At 43.5% G+C, this 15,535-nt stretch overlaps 1 protein-coding gene across 3 annotated transcripts in view; it reads right to left on the minus strand.

The window, feature by feature from the left end:
- Nucleotides 1-15,535, minus strand: part of KDM2A (lysine demethylase 2A) — a 448,889-nt gene that overhangs the window by 64,004 nt on the left and 369,350 nt on the right. For all 3 annotated transcript variants that reach the window (XM_069232944.1, XM_069232943.1, XM_069232945.1), the window contains 2 exons: nucleotides 2,848-2,979; nucleotides 2,509-2,598 (listed from right to left, as the gene is read on the minus strand). In XM_069232944.1, coding sequence (XP_069089045.1) covers nucleotides 2,509-2,598; nucleotides 2,848-2,979 — 222 coding nt within the window. The remainder of the gene's footprint in view (nucleotides 1-2,508; nucleotides 2,599-2,847; nucleotides 2,980-15,535) is intronic.

The following is a 15,535-nucleotide window of genomic DNA, read 5'->3' on the forward strand; positions in this document are numbered from 1 at the left end:
GGTCCTTGAAATTCTCCAAGGCATTAGCTGCCTTTGTATTCTGGCGCAGTAAGCCGCAGTGCCACCATGGAATGAACTTAACTGGATAAGTCTCTAGATTACTGTTCTCCTGTGGGTCTACACAGTAATTCTTCCACAGGTCATGCTCTCCAGGTGGTTCAAGACCAAAGAAAGAGTCCTGAGGGTTATACTGGCTGTCATGATATGAATCTATGATCTAGAAAAGTACAAGTGCAAGGCGTTGATGGTATTAGTGGTGAATGGGGTGGTGGTGGAGGTTGAGGAATGTGGAGGAAGCTGTGGTCCTGGCCTAGTGGCCCGGTCCATGCCCTTCCCGGGTATGGGATAATTACCTAACTCATCGGATACCCTGTTCAAGGTGCGCTTCCTTTTATTTTACGGGGGCGGCTGTGGGGTCTGTGGCTCCTCAGGAAGCAGTGGGAAGAACTTTTTCTGACGAGGGGTGATGTACATCTTGTGCTGGCCACATCGCCAGGCTACTTGCTTTTGGCTTGAAGCTGCCACGGAGCTGAATGAAACTCTTGGTGCTGCGGCACCCAGTCAGATGGCAGATCTGAAGACCAGTGCCTATTGTGGGCAGTCTCTGGGCTCTGTCCTCGTGTGAGTTGAGGAATGGTGGCTTTGGGTGTTTTCTTTGTTGTGAGCCCTGGTATTGTCTGTGGGTAAACAGGCCTTTCCTGGTCATCAGAGCCCTCTTATGAAAGAATCTTTGGGTCTCTGTTGCTGGGCTGGTGGATTAATGGATGGACCCTCACCTCCGCAACAGTGCCACTGAAGCCAGCCAGCATACCAGTCGGACCAGGCCACAGGAATTTGGTGCTACACTTAGGATAAAGTTAGAAAAGTATATTCTCTGGTATGGTAGTGATTTAAAGCGGTGATGCCTTAATCAGTTGTACAAGGGATCTTGACAATGGACAAATGGAACATAAAGAAACGGCAGACAGTTCCAGATACTCTAGCTGAAACGTCCAAACAAGATGGAAGAAAAATAATGCGAGGTGGAGGCTTTGCCCTGGTGTGTTATAGGCTAAGAAAGGAGTCAGAACACAGAATGAGGAAAAACTTGCAAATTCCTACTAGCAATGTAAGGTGGCAGGAGTTTGCAGAGCACATAATTTACAGTTTTAAAGGATAGCAGTTTGTACTTTGAAACAGATTAACGAGCAAAGCCAAAGCCTCTCCAAGTAAAATTTTGTAAAAAATATAAAATGGTTTAAGTACATTTAATATGTACCAAGGACTGCTAAATTACAACTGGACTTAAAGGAAAGCACTGTCTCGTGCATGGTGGCTACTGTTACACAAGAGAACGTTACAAATAACGGTTAGTTTTGGGATTCAGCAGTTGGTAAAAAGATTCTAGTATGCAAAAAATTAAAGCTAACTTATCCATGGTAGAAAAGCAGTTTGATTGGAATCCAGATCTCAAGCATGGGAACCTCCAAGAAGTGAGCACGTTGTTGGAATCGGATGAAACAAAACTGGGATCGACTGGTGCAATCTAGCATCACCGGAGAGCTACTCCTGTGGGGAAGTGCCGGATCCCGTAGGCCAATGGGAGGATATTTGGGAATCTAGCAGAAGTATCCACCAGAAATGGTGCTCCAACTTCTCTCCTGTACTGACAACCCCACAACAGCATATACGCAGGTTATTTTTTTATTTTTTTTAATAGTGAACACAAAAAAACACAAGAAAAGTCACTGACAAACTTGGACATAGCCCACAGGCAAACAGACATGAGATGGGTACTTCAAGCACAGCAAGGAGTCCGAAGTAATCCTAATAATGGCCTAAGGCAGAAGACTGGTTCACAGCTGTTCAAGCATGGTCGCTGCTGTTGATAATGTAGCAGCGTCTCATTCCTGCTTGTGCAGTATATGATTTGAGGACAGAGTTCACAGCTTCGTTAGCCACTGCAAAAATACATTCTAATAGTGCGAGTGAAGAGATACCAGGTAAGGCTCATCAACAGCGATTAGTTTCTGGCACATTCTACGATCCTTGGCGCATATAACCAGGATCTTAAACCACAAACCAGCATGTTGGCAAAATTAATAGGACATAAATGACATACTAAAAAGACGACGACTTTGGGGCTTAGTGGATCAAAGACGATACTCAACAGCTGATACAGGCAAGCAGAAGATGTACAGGGCAAGTCAGACGAAAGACTGCTGGGGCAACAATCTGGACTCTAAAGTTTTAAAGCTAGCAAATCTAGTTTACAGTGCTCGTCGGTTTTGGAAGCTGGAAATGTGAAGGGGTGAATGTGGCTATCAACAGTGAAGGAGGCAAGGTACAGAGTTGCAGGGAGATTTTCATTTAACGAGATTTAGAAAAGGGGTACAAAGGTAAAGACAGCAATGTAAGGTGCAGGAAGTTAAGCAACAGGCAGGTAAATTAGAGCCTGATTCAAGTGAATTAGAGAGCAGTATTAGAGATGCAGAAAACAACTGTGGAATGGAAGTTTAACTTTCCTACCATGACATTCTCCGATTTCTTCTCCTCGTTGCACTTTGGACACTCCCAGCAATTGGGCAACTCTTCGTTCAGTATCCCTTCTCCATCCATCTGCGAGCATAGTGATAGGCATAATGAATGAAGACATATAAAGTCCTTCCAAACCACATTCTTTGAACTTCACTGGCAGTATAGATACTAGTTAGATGCATTGAAAGACTCACCTACTGTTACAGTCTCTACAAATAAAACTTCTAGCAACACTGCCCTAGTTTTTATATAACCCATTTCGTTGTTAAAATAAAGTCTTGAACAGTATGCACGCAGCATGTGACTGGCTCACATTCTAGTAAGACTCACCATCAGGCAGCTTGGATGAACAATTTCGTTACAGATACAGCATTCCATGAGTTTCTTTTCAAAGCCCTCACCATTTTCATTCTTGTCCACTTCCCCGCAAAGGGCACAGGTTACAGAGTGAGGTAGCCTTGGCTGCAAAGAAAAAAGTGTGAGTTCAAGACCGAACAGACTTTGGCAGGAGCATAATAGCAACTGCGTAAACAGATTTCTGAGGATTACCTCTCCCAGTAAAAAGTGCTGTCCCAACCAAACAAAAAAGATTTCAGGGGTAACTTCGATTCTTTGGCCTCAGTATCTCAAAGCAAACCACTCACCACATGTGCCCCATGCTCACTCAGCATAGCACCAACTCTGTGCTTGTCCCCATTGACTCGAGTTGGAGGCCTTAACTTTAGAAACCAGGAGGATTACTCTGCCAGGATTAAGCATGTGAGGTTGTTGTGAACTAGAATACAAGTTTTCCATCAGAGCTATTGTATTGCTTTACTTATGTTTAGCTTCATCCAATTCTCCAAGTATAAAACTGTAATTCAGGAATTACCTGGGAGGACTGCAGAAGATTTCTGAGTACTAATCGCCTGTTTAACACAAACACCTGCCACTGGTGCAATATCCCCAGGAGCAGGAGTCGTAGATTGAGGGAGACAATGTGGCATAACTGCCTGGGGTGCTGACATCAGAGCTGGGGTAACCAGGATTGAGTCTCAGCATCGGCTCAACATCCTGTGATTCTTGGCACATCACAATCTTCAAGTGCCTACAATTCAGCGCCTTGAGACTCACGGGTGATTTGCCGCACTTTACAAACCCTGGATTTAGTTTTTTATTGTAAAATCCATCAGTGAACCAGAGCAGTCTGCCACATTTGGTACGTCAAGCACAATGTACATTGTGGCTAAATAGTTCCAGACAAACTGAAGTGGCATTGGAATGCCATTCCAGGCCCTGAACAGGCTAAGCCAAGGTCCATGAACTTTCCTTAAGCGTCACCGAGTGATGCAGGCAGCAGCCACAGAACAGTTCCGATTTAACACCTGTGACCAAAAGTCACTTCCTGATTAAGTTATACCAATGCCTAGACAGTTGTTGCTATTGTGTCATGGTGCACCACAGTATCCAGTCCTCACCATCTCTATCTAGTAAGGTAACTGCTCTCTATTTTTCTACCACCACAAACTTTGAAATGTTCTTCCCCAATACAGGCACCTTGATACAAATGTAATGGCTGTCTCTGAACATCACAGACTGGATGGCCACACATTCATTTCTCCTGCTAAGACCATGATTATCTCTTCACCTCATTTTTTTATTCTTAACATCTACTAACCATAACTTGATACAAATGTCACTCATAAATGTTAAGGTGTGAGAGCTGACAGGATACCCAAGTTATGTTAACATGTTGCTTTGCTTTTATACCTAATTTTTTGTTGGTGGATTACTCAAATATTTTTTTTTGTAACAACCATGCTTGCCATCTCTTCTTTGACACTGTTGTGATGCACCTCTGCCCTGCTTACCACCTCTCCGTGAGCACTGCTCCCCCCTCTTGCGCATGTAGTGTGCACACAAACGTACAGAGCATGCTGATAGGATTGTTCCCAGATTAGATAGGAATGTCTCTCTGCTGATTCATGCAGGTTTCTTCTTTACATCCTCTGCTGGTTCTTTCTTGCAGGATTGTCCTATCACCTACACTGTGCCAGTGTCTCTGCAACTGCTCATGAACTTCTTTTTGATGCAGAGATGGCTCGGACATACTTTTAGCAACTGGTTTCTTTGCCAGCTACATATTCTTTGCCAGCTCCAGTGGGTCACCTGTCCTCCGGTTGTGCCCAGTCCTTCACATCGCCTTCCCTGCAGCCTAGCTGTCTTCCATAAGGGCTCATTATCCACCACTGGCGAGTTCTGAGCACCGTTTCTTAGGAAGACAGTTTGTTTTGGCATTGTGTTGACCTAACAAACAAGTTACTGATGTTTAACTCTTTCTGGTGGATACTCTAAACACAGATTACTCACTGTAGAAGACCCCCCCCCAGGTGCCAGACTGGATCCAGAGAATATTTACACTCCTAGGAGCATTACGCAGCTCACTGACTCCATACCACACCAGAATCCATACAAGAACCACTCCTGCGTGCTGATGCCAGATCCTGGTTTTTACCTGTCCACACCGTCACATGTGAAGCAAAAAACATTTGTTGGTGACAGAGTGCTGATCTCCAGGTTGGACCTGCTCAGATGTTGAAAACAGGTCAGTCCACAGAAAGAGGAGGCAGGAGGGAAGTAAGGGTTCTGTGGTTAGATAAGAGTATTTTCCAGAAATGGCATTAAAAACAAGTAGCTTGCCCTTCTTATGGATACTTCTTACAGCAGATTTCTTACCTTAGAACAGATACCAAAGCAGTACCTACCAAAGATGGAGGGAATGTGGAGTGGACTCAAAGCAAAAGTTCTCACAGAAACAAGCAGGAAAAGGGTCCTTCCCACTGGACCTGGTGGTCAAGGTAGTGCACCAATGAGCACATCACAGCCTGGTCGATATCAAGGACGGGAACGGACTCGCACTGAAGCAGCCATAGTCCCAGGAGAAAGCTCCTGGGTCTCTTGGAGCAGTTTCTAGGCCAATGCATAGCAGATCTTGATACAAAAGAACCTCTACCCCAACAGGGTAATCTTCTGCACAGTGCTCCCTTATTTTGCCAGAGAAAGACCAACCAAATAGGTCAATAGGGCGTGGTACGATCAAAACAAAAGGTCAAATGCTGTTTGTGGTTCAACCAATGGAACCTTTTGAGGGTTGATGAGAAGCAAAGAAAGCCAGTAGTGATGGGCAGCCCAATGTAGAAGGGAGTCACAGACGTGGGTAAAAAAGGAGAATGGACACCTCAGTACTAATTCATCTGGTAAGGTAGCGGTGTAGGCGGTTATACTAAAAATTCCTCCAATTGACTCATGCAATGAGCTGACAATCAGAATGAGGAAGATAGTATTGAAAGTCAAGCAACGCTACAAGCAACTATGCATAAGTAACTATGCATACGTTCAAAAGGTGAACTAGGAACTTCAAGACCAAGTTAAGGTCTCAAGGACTGTTGGCCCAGCAAATGTAGAAACAACATAAGGAATACCAAATTACCTTTTACAGGCCCCACTGCAAAGCCTTGCTGGGCATCCGCTTCACATGTAAGGGGCCAGTGTTCCAGACACCACACCAGGCTACAAATTTTCCCAGTGCCATTTCGTATAACAACATCTGACAGCAAAGGTGCCTTCAACCAATTCAGATGGCAAGTCAAATACAATCAATTGCCACTACTCAATCTTCACACATGAAGAGTGAAGTTTTGGTTGGAGGACCTGGCCCTGCTACTGAGACAAGAGGTCTATGAAGAGTAACCTCAGAGGGCAGATACTCTTGTGCTGAAGTTACAGATACCACAATCTACTAGCCTAATGTGAGGGCATTTAGGATCACTTAGGCACAGTTCTGGATTATCTTTAAAAACTCCGGGGCAGGAGAGGTAAGCGCAGAAAGTCACTTAGGAGTCGCTCTGTCCATTCAGCCGGAATGCATCTCCTAAGAAGTACACTTGAGGAAACTCCAATGCTGCTGACTGTTCGATGGTGGAGTATAGATTTAGCCAAGGCTCTTTCCACTAACTGAATACACCTTTGTGCCACCTCGTGGGGCAGACATCACTTGTGATCTGCCACGAGTCTACTCAATATGCCTGCTCTAGCGTTCAGGGACTCTGTCGAGTTACTGGCAAAGATATTTAGCTGCACCAGCCACCTGCTGAGACAAAGCCTAGTGACAAAGGGCCCCACTGCACCATGCTTGTTGCAATAGTGTTGTCTGTGAGATTGTGCATCAAGCTCCCTTTAACAGACAAGAAAGCCTTCGGATATCTTGTACAGCCAGAAGGCTGATGTGGAGCTAGCCCTATGCTGGCAACTGGGGGCCTCCATCTCGATATCCCCCAGATGACTACCTCACCAAGCAGTAGCAATACGTCTTTCATCACAGTCATCTCTGGGTAGGGAAGGAAGAGTGGCCTACAACAGGACAAATTGTGAGTGGTCAGCCATCGCTCCAGACCTTGAGCCATCTCCTTCAAGACCTGAATGGGGTTACAATGGCAGCCTTGATGCAGGGCCCACTGCAATTTCAGTTGTCATTCTAGGGTCAGCATGTGCCACATGACAGTTCACACAGAGGATGCACAAGACTAAAGTTTGAGCCACCCTCAATGGGATCCAGGACTGAAATAAAAATATTGGGATCATAGCCCGAATATCCTGGAATGCGGGAAAGGAAAAGGCCTTGAATGCCACTGTGTCCACAGAGCACCAAATGAATGGAGGCCTCTTGAATGAAGCGGGTGAGACTTCGGCTAGCTTATGGAGAACTTCAACAATGTTAGGCATTCCATCACCAGGCGTTGTTCTGCCACTGACTATGATGAGCCAACCTTCAGCAGTCAGTTGGCAAGTTAATAGAAAATTGTAATTATCAACCTTTGAAGCTGGACAGCAACCACTGCCTAGAATTCAGTCTAGAACACTCAAGGAGCAGAGAAAAGGCAAATGGGAAGCATGGCAAATGGAGTGTCCCTGGGCCTCTTTAAAGTGCAGGTAACTACTGTGAGACTCCTGGTCTACTATCTGGATATGCAAGTCCTGAAACTCCAAGGACATCAGTCGCCTGGTTGTAGACCAAATAGAGTCTGAATTTGTTTTCCACAAGAACACTCGAAGGTATGCCAGAGGTCCTGATCCTTGTCTACAGGGAAACCCCGAAATTTGCAGAACTGACAGGATTCTGCGCTGCACTAATTAACAGCCCTCTGCGGGGAATGGACCTGTGTGCAGACCTCAACTACTACTTATATTGGTTGATGCACAGCGTCACATTTCCTCAAATCACCGTCAACTGCTTTATTTGCACAGTCGTGGAGAGCACCCAGTTACAAAAGCGTCCTTGCATTTGGGGAATGGCTTAAAACTTGTAGTTTTCCATGGCATCATTAACTAGCACACTGTAAAGACAACATGGAGTCATCAGAAGACTGGCACAAGGTAGGAGCGACACTCTATCTGTGTTGAAAGGTAAGGAAACTGCAACTAGAAGTGTCTTATCAGATGTCAGAGCACAGGGGTGGTGTTTATATGCAGCTGCCTTCCGCCACTTCTAGGGTGGTATGAGTCAGCTAGGAGCTGCATGGCACCATTTACCAGCACATAGGGTATTACTGGAAAATTCTCTGAATCCAGTCTGTGCCTTGGGTGTATTCTAAGGTGAGGGATCGTGTTGTGTTCTTTGTTGTCAATTATACAACCCCTCGTATAGCACGCCTCACCACAAAACTGTTACAGTATGATTTTCATGTCAGATACATTCCAGGAAAAGATAATTTCACAGCTGACTTTTTATCTCGTTTACCGGTTTGTGATGAAAGTACTGTTGATGTGGAGGATGATGTGGAGGATTGTATGACTAATGGGCAGCAGACAACTAGAATGGGACTCTGCAGTTACTTTGGTTGGCAATTTTGAGCGCCATCTTGGATGTAGTTGTTGTCAATGCTACACTGGGCCACAGTATTAAGGACAACAGCGAAAATACCGTTACATTGGAAATTTTTGTCTTAAACGCTACACTGTATCATTATAGCAGGAACTACCGGGAAAAATACGTCTATATTGCTTTAAAGTGCTACAGTTTTTTTTGTTTTTTTGTTTTTATTGAAACAATATTCATCTGAACACGTCCTGGTCAGTTCTGTTTTTTTTGCTGCCTCTTGATTTGTGCTATGCAGTCTGTTAATCCTCCACCACCCTTTTTGGAAACTCCAGGTGCCCCTCCCATCCCTTGGAGACAATGGTTTGACGGTTTCGAGACGTACCTAGGAGCTATTGGAGCCTCGCGTTTTCGCCCTGAAAGGAAGAAGTGTCTTCTTTTACATTCTTTGGGATATGAAGGTAGAGAGATTTTCAAACACTTACCGGACCTGCCGCAAACTGATGAGGAGCTTGATGAATATGATATGACCACCAAGAAGTTGTCCACAAGGTTTGATGTACTCCCGAGTTTGGTGGCTTTGCGGCACAAATTCTTCAAGCGTCAGCAGTCTCAAAGTGAGGATGTTGACGCATGTGTCAGTGCGCTGAGACAATTGGCCTCGAAGTGTGAATTTAGAGATTTCCAAGACCAGTTAATTAGGGACCAGTTCATCGGTCACTGCTCAAATAAGCACATTCAACAGAAGCTACTTACCATGGGCAATCCTACCTTGGAAGATGTCATTAAAACAGCTAAGAGCGTTGAACTGGCGCAGATATCTCTAAAGGAACTCTCAATAAGTACTGCGGTGAAGACTCTGATCAAATGCATGTGAATGTCGTTACTAAAATGAGTGCGGTAAAGAAAGGCGACTCGAGAAAATATGACAATCCATTCTTCAGGTCGTCTAACATATGTTTTAGATGTGGGAACATGCCTCACTTTAAGGATGGCAAAAGTTGTCCAGCAAAGAATGCTGTATGTAGGAAGTGTAGAAAAGTAGGTCACTTTGCTAAAGTCTGTCAATCCATGTTTAATAAGCAAGCTAAGGTGTCCACAGTGGTAGAGGAAGAGGGGGGGGAAATGAAGAGGATTCTTTTGTAAAGGCCTATGAAGATATGATTGTGGTGGTCACTGAAAAGGTATGTGGAGTCAAAGATCAAAATCAATGCTTAGATCCTCTTGTAGATATTCGGGTTGGTGATAAGTGGCTTCGGTTGTTGGTGGATTCTGGGGCACGTATTACTATGATTACATCGGATCTCTTCCACAATGTTTGGGGTGACAGGAAGTTATTGCCTCCCGACAGATCACCTGTGTCTTATGAGGGCAGGAAAATTGAACTGGAAAGCTACATAGAAGATAGTCTTGAGTTCAAGGATCGAAAGATTTTCGGTAAAATTTATGTGGCATATAAAGGTTTGAACATTTTAGGATGGTACCACCAAGGGCTGTTTGGCATGGTGTTGAAACCTGGTGCTAAAGAACAAGTACTTGTTGTAGGGAACTCAGAATCAAAGGCACTATTTGAAGAGGAGTTTCCTAGCATTTTTGCACAGGGTTTGGGAAAGATTGCTGGTTTCAAGCACAAAATTAAGGTAAAGGATCGGGCTATCCCAGTGAGACATAAGGTCAGGTCCGTACCATTTAGTCTAAGAGACGATCTTAAAGCTGAATTGCACAGACTACAAAATAATGGTGTAATTGAGCCTATTGAGTCCAGTTTGTGGCTTTCTCCATTGGTGGTTGCCCGGAAACGAAATGGGGACCTACGTTTGTGTGTGGACCTGAGGAGTCTCACTAAGGAGATATGGGTAGACTCGTATCCTTTACCTAAGATTAGCGACCTGCTCGATGAGCTCAGAGGCTCTATGTGGTTTTCAAAAATGTATCTTGCATCAGCATATCACCAGGTGGTGTTGGATGAGGATTTGCGCCATTACACAGCTTGCAATTCCCCGTTTGGCACTTTCCAGTTTTGCAGGATGCCATTTGGGTTGGCCTCCGCTGCCTCAGCGTTTCAACGCATCATGCACAAAATGTTGGGGGAAGTACAGGGCATTCTGGTTTTCCAAGATGATGTCTTGATTCATACTAGGGATTTGGAAGGTCATCACGAGAAAATCAGATATGTCTTTAAAATTCTTCAGTCATATGGCGTATGTGTAAGGAAAGAAAAATGTGAGTTTTACAAGAAAAAGATAGAATTTTTGGGTCATTGTGTGTCTGGGGATGGTGTTGCACCGCGGCCCAGTTTGGTAAAAGCGATTGTGGAATCGCCTAATCCCAAGGACAAAGACGAGTTGCGATCATTTGTAGGCATGTGTGAATACTATTCTAGGTTCATTTCCAATTATGCTAGCAAAATGAAGATGGTCAAACTTGCTCAAGAACAAAGTACCGTTCATATGGGACAGTGAGTGTCAATCTACATTCGAAAGGGTCAAGCAGGAGTTGGTCGATGCAAGGCCATTGAGTCCGTATGACCCCAGCCAATTGTGCACCATCACTGTTGATGCTAGTAGGTATGGTTTGGGTGCTGTGCTGTCTCAAGGTATGGGGAAGGATGAGAAGGTTATTAGTTATGCCTCTAAAGTATTACGTGAGTCAGAACTCAATTACTCTGTGATTGAGAAAGAGCTGCTAGCATGCTATTGGGCTAGTGAGAAATTTAGAAGCTATATATGGGGGAGAAATGTTGTTCAAACTGATCATAAACCATTGGAGTACATTTTAAATGGAGACAAGATCAATTATACAACCCCTCGTATAGCACGCCTCACCACAAAACTGTTTAAGTATGATTTTCATGTCAGATACATTCCAGGAAAAGATAATTTCACAGCTGACTTTTTATCTCGTTTACTGGTTTGTGATGAAAGTACTGTTGATGTGGAGGATTGTTTTATAGCGGCTGTGGATGCTGATGAATCCAAAGTTTGAACGGAAACGGTATGGAAGATGGCTGAAAGCAATGACGAGGTGCTATCCAGGGTTAAGCAGTATATAGTCAACGGCTGGCCTAAGGAAAGGAATTTGAATTCAGAGGTCCAACCGTATGCCAAGGTGGGTGATGAGTTATCAATTGACGATGGCATTGTGTTAAGGAACGATAAGTGTGTACCTCCGTGCGAAGTTAGACAACAATTGGTGGACCATGCACATGATGGGCACCTTGGTAGCACCATGACAAAAAGACGGATCAGGGCGCTCTATTGGTGGCCTTCTATGGATAAAGATGTGGAAAGGGCTGTTCATGGATGTGTTGTGTGCAATGGTGCCGAAAAAGGGTTAAAGATTGTGAAGCCACCATTACAACCCATACCTTTACCAGATAAGGCTTGGGTTAAAGTAGGTGTTGATATGGTTGGGCCTTTCAGTTTTCTCCCTAGTCACATGCACTATACCTTTGTACTGATGGATTACTTTAGTAAGTGGCCAGAAGTGCGGTTTTTCGCTAAGCCTTCAGCAAGTTCTGCCATACAGTTCCTCAAAGAGATCTTTTGGAGGGAAGGTTTTCCAGAATATTTAATCTCGGATAATGGTGTACAGTTTGTGAGCAATGAGATGCAAACCTTTCTAAGAGAGTCTGGTGTGAAACATTTGAAGAGTTCTCTGTACCATCCTCAAACGAATGGTTTAGTCGAAAGAATTAACAGAGTGGTTGTGGAATGCATAAAGTGGGCTAAAGCGAGTAGATTGGATGTGGAAGAGGCTGTGAATTCGATGTTGTGGTTTTATCGTACCACACCACATTCAGTGACAAAAATCTCCCCATTTGAACTTTTGAAAGGTAGGCGTAATACGTCAAAACTTTTCCCGGCTTGGTTAGCCAAGATCGTGTCGGGTAAATTTCCTGATGCAGTGGACAAGGATATAGTTAGGGATGAGGTAAAGAAAAATCAGGACAGGGTGAAAGCTAGGTATGACCAGTAAAATTCTACAAAAGAATGCTCTTTTCAACCAGGTGATGTTGTGCGCATTAAGTTACAGACCTTTGTGAGGAAAGGGGAAGCTTGTTATGGAAGTCCAGTTACAGTGAGGAAAGTGTGTGGTAATGCTATTATGGTTGAGGGTGGTCAGTGCTGGAATGTGAGTAAAGCTGTGAAGGTGAATGACGACAGTGACTGTGGAATGAAAAGGTGTAGTAGAGCGGTATCTGAGGGCATGGTTCAGGACCGATCGGCATTAAACACTAAGTTGGGAGTTCCCCAAACACTTAGATCTGTTCGAGTGAAATGGGTGCCGCTCAAACTTAGGGAATTCTCCCGTGCTGTCGAGCGCGAGTGAAACAGTTGAAGGCTGCGGGGCCGGAGGACGTGAAAGCGGCGGTCTCTGATTTTCACGGAAATAAACTTATTTAAATCTTCACATCGTCTCCTACCTTTCATCACAACAGATCGGTATTTACATAGTGTCCATAAGAAAACTTTATTTTAAGAAGCAGCACTTGTGACTACCCTCGTTTGGCGTTGCACAATGAAGCACACGCTCGCCTTTAATCCAGCTAAATGTCTTTGCCTCTTTTCATAGGAAAATAAATCCTAGGCCCATCTTCCGAGAGTGTCCTGCATTTGTACCAGCTATTGTCTTGCTTTCACCGATTGTATCGGTTTTCTCTGATTTCTCTCAGGATTGATACAAGTTACCAGTCCTGATGACTTATTTGCCTAGGGTCAAAACGTCACTGACTTTCACTACATGAACCAAAGAGTGATATTTTCATATTTGTTTTGTAATGCGAAAACATGTGATATAAAGATTGTTTTGTTTAGTCATCTGAAACTCGTTCTTACATTGTTGAATTCAATGGTTTGTGTCGATCATTAAGAGCAGTGAGCTCACTTTTTTTTTTTTAAACTTATTCACATTGTGCATATTAATTTCTCTTTCCCTGATACATTATATTGTGATTTATAAATATTTAAAGCTGGTCTAAAAGGAATGCTACAAATTCTATTAAATTAAGTGCGTTATAACACTGTCTTCATAACTAGTTCTAATTATTTATAGGAACCACTATTGCTTGTTAATAAACTTCTCTGCATCAAGGCACCAAAAACCATTCCATCCGTCATCTTATTTTTTGTCCCTGTCCGAAATTCATTTTCTAATTTTAATAGGGTATGGTTCGCCAAATTTATTACTTTGAACACTATTAAGGCCTTTCTAATATTTGCAATATCCAGCCACTGACCTGTTGTCAGAAATAACTAAACCTGTCTCTGAGTTGTCACTTTCTCTCTATTGCAAATTCTAACTTTGCCTGTTCAACACAATTGAGGACCGTTTCCCACCTGGAGGCCTGGAACTGTTAGTTCCCTGAACACGTTCTATCAGTCCCTAAACATCACTGACTTCAATGAGAGCACATTTCCAAAGCCCAGAGATCTGCAGATATATACAGCAGTAAGTGTTCACAGTGCACTCCAAGATGGACTGGATGTTGTACTTTTCGTTCTTCCACACATTCTTCTTTCTACAGCCAAATACTAATGTCTGCAGCATTTCTGCAACAATGTCTATAACAAATCAAATATAATACTTATTTGCTGACCTTATCTAAGGTCCTCTGTCCTTCAGACATTAGACTCACTTAAATGAAAATGTCACTTACCCAGTGTACATCTGTTCGTGGCATCAGTCGCTGAGATTCACATGGTATGCATTAGCTCGCCATCTGGTGTTGGGTCGGAGTGTTACAAGTTGTTTTTCTTCGAAGAAGTGTTTGAGTCACTGGACCGAGTGGCTCCTCCTTCTGTGCTCATTGCGCATGGGCGTCGACTCCATCTTCGATTGTTTTCCCCGCAGAGGGTGAGGTAGGAGTTGTACTATAGTAATAGTGCCCGCGCAATGAAGTGTGTAAGTATGTACCTATTAAAGGTTTAAATAATATATATACAAATGTACAAAATTGAAGGTAACTTCTGAACTGCTACAGGCTTCCGGGGAGGTGGGTGGGCCCATGTGAATCTCAGCGACTGATGCCACGAACAGATGTACACTGGGTAAGTGACATTTTCAGTTCAATGGCATCTGTCGCTGTAGATACACATGGTATGCATAGACTAGTAAGCAGTTATTTCCCCATAAGCGGTGGATTAGCCTGTAGGAGTAGAAGTTGTCTGAAATAGAGTTCTTAATACAGCTTGACCTACTGCGGCTTGTTGTGCGGATAGCACATCTATACAGTAGTGTTTGGTGAATGTGTGAGGCGTAGACCATGTGGCTGCCTTACATATTTCATGCATTGGGATGTTTCCTAAAAAGGCCATTGAAGCACCTTTTTTCCTGGTTGAATGTGCCCTGGGAGTAATGGGCAGTTGTCTTTTTGCTTTAAGGTAGCAGATTTGGATGCATTTAACAATCCATCTGGCTATACCTTGTTTTGATATTGGGTTACCTGCATGAGGTTTTTGGAATGCAATAAATAGCTGTTTAGTCTTTCTGATGTTCTTTGTTCTGTCAATGTAGTACATTAATGCTCTTTTGACATCTAATGTATGTAGTGCTCTTTCAGCCACAGAATCTGGCTGTGGGAAAAAAACAGGTAGTTCTACCGTTTGATTTAGATGGAACGGTGAAATAACTTTTGGTAAAAATTTTGGATTAGGTCGTAGGACGACCTTATTTTTATGTATTTGTATAAAAGGTTCCTGTGTTGTGAACGCTTGAATTTCACTTACTCTTCTCAGAGATGTAATGGCGATGAGAAAGGCAACTTTCCAGGTTAGGAATTGTATTCCGCAAGAGTGCATGGGTTCGAAAGGTGGGCCCATGAGTCTTGTTAGGACCACGTTTAGGTTCCATGAAGGAACAGGTGGTGTTCTTGGTGGTATAATTCTTTTAAGACCTTCTATGAATGCTTTGATGACTGGTATCCTATACAAGGAAGTTGAATAGGTAGTCTGCAGGTATGCAGATATTGCTGCAAGGTGTATTTTAATAGAAGAGAAGGCTAGCCTTGCTTTTTGTAAATGGAGCAAGTAATTTATTATATGTTTTGGAGTTGCGTCTAGTGGTTGTATCGGATTATGATGGCAGTAACAAACAAATCTTTTCCACTTACTTGCGTAGCAGTGTCTAGTGGATGGCCTTCTGGCCTGCTTTATGACCTCCATA

Source organism: Pleurodeles waltl, chromosome 4_2 (assembly GCF_031143425.1).
Source record: "Pleurodeles waltl isolate 20211129_DDA chromosome 4_2, aPleWal1.hap1.20221129, whole genome shotgun sequence".
Classification (NCBI taxonomy): domain Eukaryota; kingdom Metazoa; phylum Chordata; class Amphibia; order Caudata; family Salamandridae; genus Pleurodeles; species Pleurodeles waltl.